The sequence below is a fragment of the Eulemur rufifrons genome, chromosome 6 (assembly GCF_041146395.1).
Source record: "Eulemur rufifrons isolate Redbay chromosome 6, OSU_ERuf_1, whole genome shotgun sequence".
Classification (NCBI taxonomy): Eukaryota; Metazoa; Chordata; class Mammalia; order Primates; family Lemuridae; genus Eulemur; species Eulemur rufifrons.
In genome coordinates, this window is record NC_090988.1 from 93396018 (window position 1) to 93406253 (window position 10236).

The 10236-nt window shown below is 40.1% G+C and overlaps 1 protein-coding gene across 1 annotated transcript; it reads right to left on the reverse strand.

Annotated features, from left to right (window-relative positions):
- Positions 1-275: 275 nt before the first annotated feature.
- LOC138384535 (olfactory receptor 5B21) lies at positions 276-1591 on the reverse strand. Its single transcript, XM_069470049.1, has one exon. The coding sequence runs from the start codon at positions 1586-1588 to the stop codon at positions 638-640; it is 951 nt and encodes a 316-aa protein (XP_069326150.1). The 5' UTR covers positions 1589-1591; the 3' UTR covers positions 276-637.
- Positions 1592-10236: the final 8645 nt, after the last annotated feature.

Consider the following 10236-nt stretch of genomic DNA (forward strand, 5'->3'; position numbering starts at 1 on the left):
AAGGTGACTTATTTTTTCCTATCAAAGTCGCCTCAGCACTTTAGCAAAAGGGTGCACGACCAGTGAGGAAGGGTGGGAACGTGGATAGGAATGGAAGGGTAGGGAGGGGAAAAGATTTAATCCTGGGCCACCTAATTCTTGATCCAGTGCCCTGTACTTTACATTATGACCTTCTCTGAAACATCATTGAAAACATTGAAACATCCTTCATTTGCATTAGAAACTCTAACTTTCAAACTCACAGAACAAAGAAATGAGCAACATAATACCCTGTATTCAGTTGATAAATATTATAAATGAAGATGATATCCTTATGCCAAATTTAATAGCAAATGGGAATTTCTTGCCATTAAAAATAAAGGGAGGAAAATTCAGCACATTCAGTTAAATACTTCTATCTTCTGCTTTAAACCATATCAAGAAACTAATGCAAGAAAAGTTTAAATGTCTTATGTTGTAATTTATTAAATATAAGATTATCTTCTGAGTAAGACATTTCAAGGTGCCAGTTTTTGCATCTTCTCCTAATAGCAGAAGTATCCACTGTTCTTGGGGAAGAAAGAACTAAAACCTGCCAAACCTCAAAAGTCATGATGGCACTCAGGTCTGAGAGAAGGCTGATCTCTTAGTTAATTGCCTACTTCCTACTCGTACTTAAAGATTGAGGGTAAAGTTTGTTGAGCATTTTCCAGAGAGAACTTTTAACTTCCTTGTTCCTAAGGCTGTAGATCAAGGGATTCAGCATGGGGATCACCACAGTGTAAAACACAGACGCTATTTTGTCTGTGTCCATGGACTGGCCGGAGCTGGGCTGTAAGTACATGAAGATGATGGTGCCATAGAAGATGGACACTGCGGTGAGGTGGGACGCACAGGTGGAGAACGCTTTCTTCCGTCCTTCGGCTGAACGCATTCTTTGAATGGCAATGTATATGAAGATGTAAGAAATGAGGATGACCAGGAGGGTGAAGAAGACATTGAAGCCCACGACAAAGAAGACAACCAACTTGCTGATGCGTGTATTGGAGCATGAGAGAGCCAGAAGTGGGGGAATGTCACAGAAAAAGTGATTAATCTCATTAGAACCACAGAAGGAGAGTCTGAAGGTGTCGGCTGCGTGGATAGAGGCATTGAGGAAGCCGCAGGCATAGGAACCGGCAGCCAGGAGGGCACACACACCTGCTGTCATGGTGGTGGTGTAATGGAGAGGCCTGCACACGGCTGCGTGGCGGTCATAGGCCATGGAAGCCAGGAGATAGCACTCGACAGTGGCAAAGCCCACAAAGAAGAAGAACTGAGCTGCACATCCATTGTAGGAGATGACCTTGTTCCCTGACTGCAATGCAGCCACCATCTTGGGAGCGACGGCTGATGAATAACCGAGGTCTACGAAGGAGAGGTTGCTGAGGAAGAAGTACATTGGTGTGTGCAGACGGGAGTCTGACTGGATGATCACCATCATCCCCCCATTCCCAACCAGGGTGACGAGGTAGATGGATAAAAATATTAAAAGGAGGGGAACCTGAAGATTGGGGTCATCTGTTAATCCCACGAGGATAAACTCTGTCACTTCTGTGCTATTCTCCATTGCGGTCAACTTGAATTTAGCCTGGTGATTAAAGCATAGAAGTCAACGAAACTCAAATGAAAGTGTAAAAAGGATAGTGAGATAATATAAAACCAGAAGACTAATATATATTGAGAATGTACTATGTGTAAGACATGCTAGACCCTTCCATTATATTATAGCATTTAATTCTATGTGATAGGTGATATTATGCCCATTTTACAGATAAGAAAGTTAAGGATCAGAGAGCTGAATACAGAGCAAGATAAGCTAATTAGTAGGACTGAGAATCAAAGTTAACCCCTTTGTATTTCTGAATCCAAAGGCTATCCACTCAGAGCTTGAATTCTTCTACACGTTTACATCATATATGTGCAAATTATGATGTGGATGTGCCTGGAAGCACTCCCAATAAAATAGCCTCACTAGAGATTTCCTAAAATTTTCTATGCACATATAATTAAAATTAATAATTATAGAAATCATAATAGTTTATCACAGGCTATGCACGGCTCCAAGGGCTTCACTTGTATTTAACTCATTTAATCCTCATACCAACACTAATTCTTTTATTTTCCTCATTTTACACAAGAAGATACTATATATATGATGATACTCCCTCATTTTCAATTTTTTATCTTTGTAAACAATGCTCCATGATTTAAAATATGCAAATAGAGTATTTTTCTTTCTTTCTTTAGAGTATTTCCCACTGGCAGTACATTTTATATTGGGTCTCCTTTCTTTGGCTACTATTTGCTCCTAAAATTGAGCATCTTTTACATGGAGACTGGACAAGAGAGCTATTATTACAAAATAATTATAATAGTTAAATAACTGTTGCCTAAAGCCACACAACTGGTAAGTACTGGAGGCGAAATTAAAAACCCTGGTTGTTTGATACCAAATCCAGAGATCCTGACCACAGCTTTTGATGTCTTTATGAATTTATCCATCAACAGTAGTTCAACTGAAAGGGGATATGGTATATATAAACAGAAGTACAAGTTTGTAAATATTTAATATACAGCTATAAACTTCATACATATAAATGTGTGTGTGTATTTGTAAGAGGTGAAGAGATGTATATATCACCTTTCAGAAGTCTTGTTTTTGACCCTGATTGCAGTGAAGTCCTCCCTTCTCTGCACTCTCAAAGCACCTGAGCCTTGGATGATTATTACACAACTAGTTGGGCAACCACTCAGCTCTTCAACTAGCCCTAAGCCACTTGGGACAGTGACTATCTTCGTCCCCTCTGGCACACCCAGCCTACCCCAGCCCCTCTCACACATATGTAAATATCTGGTGAATGGAACAGAACATCAATAGCAAAGTATTTAACTGTTTCTCATGCTCTGTAATTCCACAACAAGCAGTCTATTGTTCTCTTGTCTAGTTGGGCCTACGCTTCATGCCAAAATATTAGCTTAGACTTGTCGTATGGAAAACATTCAGAAGTAACAGTGAGTTTGGAGAAGGTCAGGCCTGCAGGTAGGCGTTTGTCCTGCTTTTGGAGCATTTGTCCTTTCCTGTTGTTGTTCCTCGGCTTGAGGTGTTCACAGGCTTTCTCTGCCCCTGAGAGCGGAGTGGGTGGGTACGGACTCAGAAGAGGGAATAGAGAAAATGTAAGACGGGAAGGAAGAAACCAGAACTAGAAGGAGAAAAATGCTTCAGCCCTGCTTGGTCTTAGCTCACCTTGGAGAGCAACTGCAGCACTCAGATTGTTGAGGAGCCCTTTTTAGAACCTAAAAAGACGGGGAAGGCCTGGCTTGTCCTGTTTGGATGACCACTACACACACAGATGATGGGGGTGGTTTCATAAGAACCAGGTCAGCCGGCCTGAGAAACACAACTGGATGGGGACCACGATCATAGTCCACCTCCTCATCTCCCACTTGGCACCTCTGTGAGCAGTGCTCCAGGGAGTACCTTTGCAAATATCTTCTCATGCCTCTTTTTTTCCTTAGGATGAATTTTCTAGACTTTCATATTTTTTAGCCTTTTAAAACTTGTCTGTAGATTTCCATCCAGTAACGTATCAACTAACTGTACAACCAGCAGCACTTTCCATTAGATTTTTACAGCCTTTTTTGACTTTGCTTCTTTTGATTTTTGACATGTGTGTACTCTCTAATTTAGAAGACACAATATCCTGTAATCTGTGACAGGCAGTGTCCTGATCTTACATATTAGAAAACTGAAGTATATGGTGCCCCTCAAGGTCACACAACTGCTTTAATTGTAAAACCTATGCAATGCTCCAAAGCCAGATTTTCAGCCTCAGCACTATTGACATTATGAGCTGGACAGTCCTTTGGTGCAGGGGTGGGGAGAGGGGGTGCTGTCCTGTTCATTGTAAGATATTTAGCAGTTTCCCTGGACTCTACCCACTAGATTCCAATAACACCATCACCACCACCTCAATTTGTGACAACCAAAAATGCCTCTAGACATTGTCAAATGTCCCAACTGTCCCCTGAGAGGCAATATTCCCCATGGTTGGGGACCACTCTTCTAGAGTTTATAAAAAGCAGTGGTTCTGAGAATAAACAGACCACCTACAGAATGGGAAAAAATTTTCACATACTACACATCACATAAAGGACTGATAACAAGAATCTATTTAGAACTCAGGAAAATCAGCAAGAAAAAAATCAAACAACACTATCAAAAAGTGGGCAAAGGACATGAATAGAAATTTCTCAAAAGAAGATATAAGAATGGCTAACAAACATATGAAAAAATGCTCAACATCCCTAATCATCAGGGAAATGCAAATCAAAACCACAATGAGATATCACTTAACTCCAGTGAGAATGGCCTTTATCAAAAAGTCCCAAAACAACACATGTTGGCGTGGATGTAGAGAGACAGGAACACTCATACACTGCTGGTGGGACTGCAAACTAGTGCAACCCCTGTGGAAAGCATTATGGAGATATCTTAAACAGATTCAAGTAGACCTACCATTCGATCCAGCAATCCCATTATTGGGCATATACCCAAAGGAAAAAAGGTCATTCTATAACAAAGACACATGTACCCGAATGTTTATAGCAGCACAATCCACAATTGCAAAGATGTGGAAACAACCCAAATGCCCATCAATACATCAATGGATTAGTAAACTGTGGTATATGTATACCATGGAATATTACTCAGCTATAAGAAATAATGAAGATACGACATCTCTATGGTTCTCCTGGAGAGAGTTGGAACCCATTATATTAAGTGAAGTATCCCAAGAATGGAAAAACAAGCATCACATGTACTCACCAGATAATTGGTTTCCCTGATCATCACCTAAATTCACATCTGGGAATGATACCAACTGGATATCAGACTGAGGTGGGGGGGTGGGGGGAGGGGATGGGTATATACCTACATGATGAGTGCAATGCGCACTGTCTGGGGAACGGACACGCCTGGAGCTTTGACTTGGGGGGACAGGCGGTAGGTACATGGGCAACGTATGTAACCTCAAATTCTGTATCCCCCATAATAAGATGAAATTAAAAAAAGAGAAAAAAAGCAGTGGTTCTGAAGTTTATAAAACTCTTTTTGCATTCACTTCTTCATTTAATAATTGCATGATTAGAAAGATAAATAGATAACAGATATAGACATGAAAAAACTGAGGCTAGGAGAAATAAGTGACTAGTTCAAGGTCTACAGCTCTAGCCAACTATTGCTGCTCATTGGTGGAGAAAATCCAGGAAGGGATTTTCCTTGCTTGCTAAATACTGTGGTCCTTTGACTAAGGAGATATTAAGCCTCCCATATCATAAACCATCCTTTTTTTCCCCCAATACAGGTAGGATGAAAAACTTGGAAAAACTCCAAGAATAAAATGCAGCTGACTTAGGGTAGATTCCAAATTATTTTCCAAACCACCTTCTCCAAAGTTTATTTGATCAATCTCCTTAGTTAATACAGACCACCCAAATATATTCAATTAAGCTGTAGGTCAATTTCTAGAAGCCATTACACACTCCCCATACTGAACTGCCCCAGACTGCCATGTTCATCTATCAGCAATTAATACTCAAGGTACTTTCTGTGTTCTCTTGATGGGCAACGCTTTCCATTAGGCATTACAGGGACTATGAATAAAAGTGCCTGGATCCAGAGTGGCAAGGAGAAATCTGGAGTCAGAGCAGAGAGAAAAGGCCTCGTCTACCCAGTGCCAGCCCTGAAGGGTTGCCAGGCCTGAATCCAAGTCCTGCTGCTGCTGCAGTGCCTCCTACTGCCTACCCAAGTCCTGCAAAGACCACGCTTTTCTTCATGGGCCTAAAATAAATGTCAGAAGGAGTCTCGAACGGAACAAACATTTTAAAAATATCTAACAAAAGTGTGTTGAAAACTGAAAAAGCATTAAAATAGAAGGAATTATTACTGTTATAAAAAGAGAAGGATAAGTCTAAGCCATCAAGACAGATAGTCTGGAAATAAAAGGTTCCATCAAAATTGCTTCTAAAATGGTTTGAAGAATCACCCCCCACCATCACACCCCCACTGGGGAGTTCTAAGGAAGACTCAGTGAAATAGCTACTAGACTAAATTCCACGCAGGAAGAGACAAGATCTATTTTGTTTGTTGCTGTTTTGTGCATTATGACCCACTGCCTAGACTAGTGGCAGGCACAGAGAAGACTCAAATATTTGTTAAGTGAATGAGTGAATTAGAATTTCATACTTAGATGATCACAAAAATGTAATTATAGACCATGGCTATGTGCTACAAGCAGAAAATACAGAGTGCTGTGAAACTAACAGAGGAACGTGATCCAATATGTGGGGAGAGGAAGATGTCAAAAAAGGAGGGTGTGAGGAAAAAAAAAAAGAAAAGAATTAGAATTCCAGCAGTTAAGTCAGAATAATAGTTTTAAGGCTTAGTTTCTTTGGAACTGTAGGAAAGGCAGTTTTCCTTTATCAAGAGAGGGTGAAGTAAGATAAAATATGGGAAAATCCAGCCAACTGTGTGATCTATGGTAGGTGCTCAATACAAACTAGTTTATCCATCTCTTTCTTAAACTGTCGACCAATCATATGAACCTGTTTCCCAGATTTTGTTAATACCAGTTGGCAGCAACATCCCACCTAACAATGACTGTGTCAACAGCTGTCTAAGTAAAGGTGACTCAGAGTTACCTATACGAAACTTCTGTCTCTATTCTTGCCAGGGAAGCTCCGGAAAAATGGAACTAGGAGTTGTTTTTTTTATACCTACTTCTGAGCCCCATTTTTTTTTTTAGACAAATCCATTATTTCTACCAACAGTGTGAAGAATACTGCTTTGCAAAAAAAAAAAAAAAAAAAAAAAGTCAGGGAAAACATACCTATGTCCTTGGGAATTATGAGATCTCAATTGAGAACCGCTTCAACTACTGGACTTTTTGAAGTCTGAAAAAGAAAAGAAAAGCTATTGGTCTCCTAGGACGCTGGATTTCAAAGAGTAAAAGATTTCCTCAGGCTATGGGATAAAAGGGTAAAGGCGGTTCAGCAGCTGCTGCTGCAGTTTGCTTGAGACCTAAGTGAGTTATAACAAACTCTGTGAGAGGTCTGACATCAGCCCTATGTAGATTTAGGAGCCTCTCAAGGGGGGCTCCCCAAGGTCTCAATTCCAATCCAGGGCTCAGAGACACACAAACAAGCAATCAAAACACCACCTTCCTGAGGGAACTCAAATACCATTGTGACGTGGAAGAGCCTGAAAGATCCCATAAGGGCCGAAGGAGAGCCTCAGTTCTAGTCACAGGCTGACTTTTTCTTTGCTCTCATGAATTTATTTTCAAGGAAAATTTCCCTCTTAGAATAAATTAAAATTTTTGAAAAAAGAAGAAATACAAAGTGGCCAAGCAGGTGGTAAGCTAGGTGATATAAGCCCGAAGATATTTTTGTACCACTCTTGGAATTTTGTAGCATCTTATCTCCTGACCCACATGTCCAACTGTGAAGACTTAGATTTCTTCTTTGTTATTTTATTTGATCAATACAACAACCGAGGAAAAAATAGAGAAAGGAAAAGGGAGAAATGGGGGAGAGAGAGAGAGAGAGAGAAAGAAGAAAAGAAGAGAGAGGAGGGGAGGGGAGGGAAGAGACAAGAAGGGGAGGGGACAGGAGGAAAGAAGAGGAGGAGGAGAAGGAAGAAGAAAAAATTTCGCCTGTAGTTTCAACACTCTAACGACTGAGAGAATCTAGCCTAAATATCTGGCTCTATAAAATAAATTAGTTCTCTCCTTTATTAGTGTTCAATATTCTAAAAAATTAAATAGTTTAAAATGAAGACTTTTAACATGGTAAAGTGGAATGGTCCTGGGTTTTGGCAAATGAGAGGCCCAGAATGTGCCGCTTACTGAATGGATAACAGTGATAAATTATTAACCTTTCTGAACCTCATCAGTTCCTCATGACACTGAATTATCCTCTTTCTTTTCCTTCCCAAAAGGCTCTTAATTCTGGGAAAATCTTCTGCTTTGACTCCTCTGGCTCCTTCACTGGTCTCCTCACAAGATCGATTTGATTCTTCACCTCCAAATAGTTACACCTGGGGGTTTTAGAAAAAATGAAGGGCAAGAAAAGGGCGAATTCTGACTTTTGGATTCGTTCAAGGCCGGATACCAGGGTCTGTCCATCCACACTCGAGTTAATGCTGCCACCTTGAGGCCGTTTCAAGCTTTTCAAATGTGAGCCGCTCCAGCAGCGGGGCTGGGAAATTGAGGATTTCCTTGCAACGCTTGTCTTCCTTGCAGCACTTCCAGTAAAATCACAGAGGAAAAATGCTTTGGAATTACAAGAAGAGTCAAGAAGCTACCAATCTGTCTAAAAAGTTAATTTCATGATCACGTCGGATGTTAGCACCTCTTAGGGCCTTAGAGATCACCTAGGTGTTAAGGTACACAAGGCACCGTAGCCAAGAGGTGACAATTACATCCTAGAGCCAAGTACGTGGGTTCAAATCCCAGCTCTCCTTCCTAGTGCCTGAAAGGCTCATGCAAGTCACTTAGTCTCTCTGTTCTTCTCTTTCCCCTTATGGGGCTGTTGAGAGTTAAAGCGAATGGACATAAAGTGCAGACATGCCTTGTTCAGTTCCAGACACCACAGTAAAGTGAATATCACAATACAGCAAGTCACACAAATTTGTTTTGTTTCCTACTGCATACAGAGTTTTGTTTACACTATACTGTAGTCTATTAAATATGCAAAATATGTTCGAAATAAACATTATACATACCTTAACTAAAAAATACTCTACTGCCAAAAAATGCTAGCAGTCATCTGATTGTTTTAGATCTTCTGTGAGTCTTAATCTTTTTGCTGGTGGATGGTCTTGCCTTGATGTGGACGGCTCCTGACTGATCAGGTGGTTGCTGAAGGTTCGGGTGGCTGCGGCAATTTCTGAATATAAGACCATAATGAGGTTTTCCAAATTGATTAACTCATTCACAAAAGATTTCTCTGTAGCATATCATGATGTTTGACAGTATTTTACCCACAGTAGAACTTCATTCAAAATTGGAGTCAATTCTCTCAAACCCTGCTGTATCACCTAAGTTTGTGAAATATTCTAAATCCTTTGTTGGCATTTCAACAATGTTCACAGCACCTGCACCAGGAGTAGATTCCACCTCAAGAGATCACTTTCTTTGCTCACACATAAGAAGTAACTCCTCACCCATTCAAATTTTATCATGAGATTGCAGCAATACGTCACATCTTCAGGTTCCACTTGTAATTCTTAGCTCTCTTGCTATTTCCACCACATCTGTGCTTACTTCCTCCACTGAAGTTTTGAGCCCCTCAAATTATTATATTTTAATATTATATTATATTAAATATTATATTAATATTTAACATTATAAATTATTATATTTATCAATTAAGTTCACCATTGTATGTGGGCACAGTTCGTGGCATCCCAAAACAGTTATAATAATAACATCAAAGATGACTTATCACAGATCACCATAACAGATATAATAATAATGAAAAAGTTTGAAATATTGCAAAAACTACCAAAATGTGACACACAGATACAAAGTGAGCACATGCTGTTGGAAAAACGGTGGTGCCAACAGACTTACTCAGCACAGGGTTGCCATAAACCTTCAATTTGTAAAAAAGAACTATCTGCAAAGTACAATAAAGCAAAGCACAATATGTCTTACTCATTTAAGGCTCTCTCCTGGAGCCTGGAACAGTGCCTGTAGAGGGACAGTAAGGACCTGCTGAATTATGCAGATTCCATCTGATGCTCTGTTTGGTAAATTGGCCTAGGCACAGAGATGTCAGCTGATGAGCCCATTTCAGGGAAATTTATTTGTCCTTAACTCACCAAACTAGCTTTCAGATCACCATATATGGTAGTTTAAAATAGCACATAGCACTGTGTGCTGCTCATTAGGAACAAACATGGAAAATTATTAATTTGTAGATTGATAAACCCTGAGGGCTAGTTGTTAGTGAAAAATAAAAAAGGAACAGTTTAAACTGGTGCCTTGAAATATATCTCACTCCCACTTTTGAAAAGGAAGACAGCACCCATCAGCTATCCCACAGCATATCCGCATGTGTAATCACATAGGAGATGGAGCACTCTTGTTCCTATGGATAACACTCTCACCTGGGCTTCTGCTTCCATCTCATCTGCCTCCGTTAGAACATGGT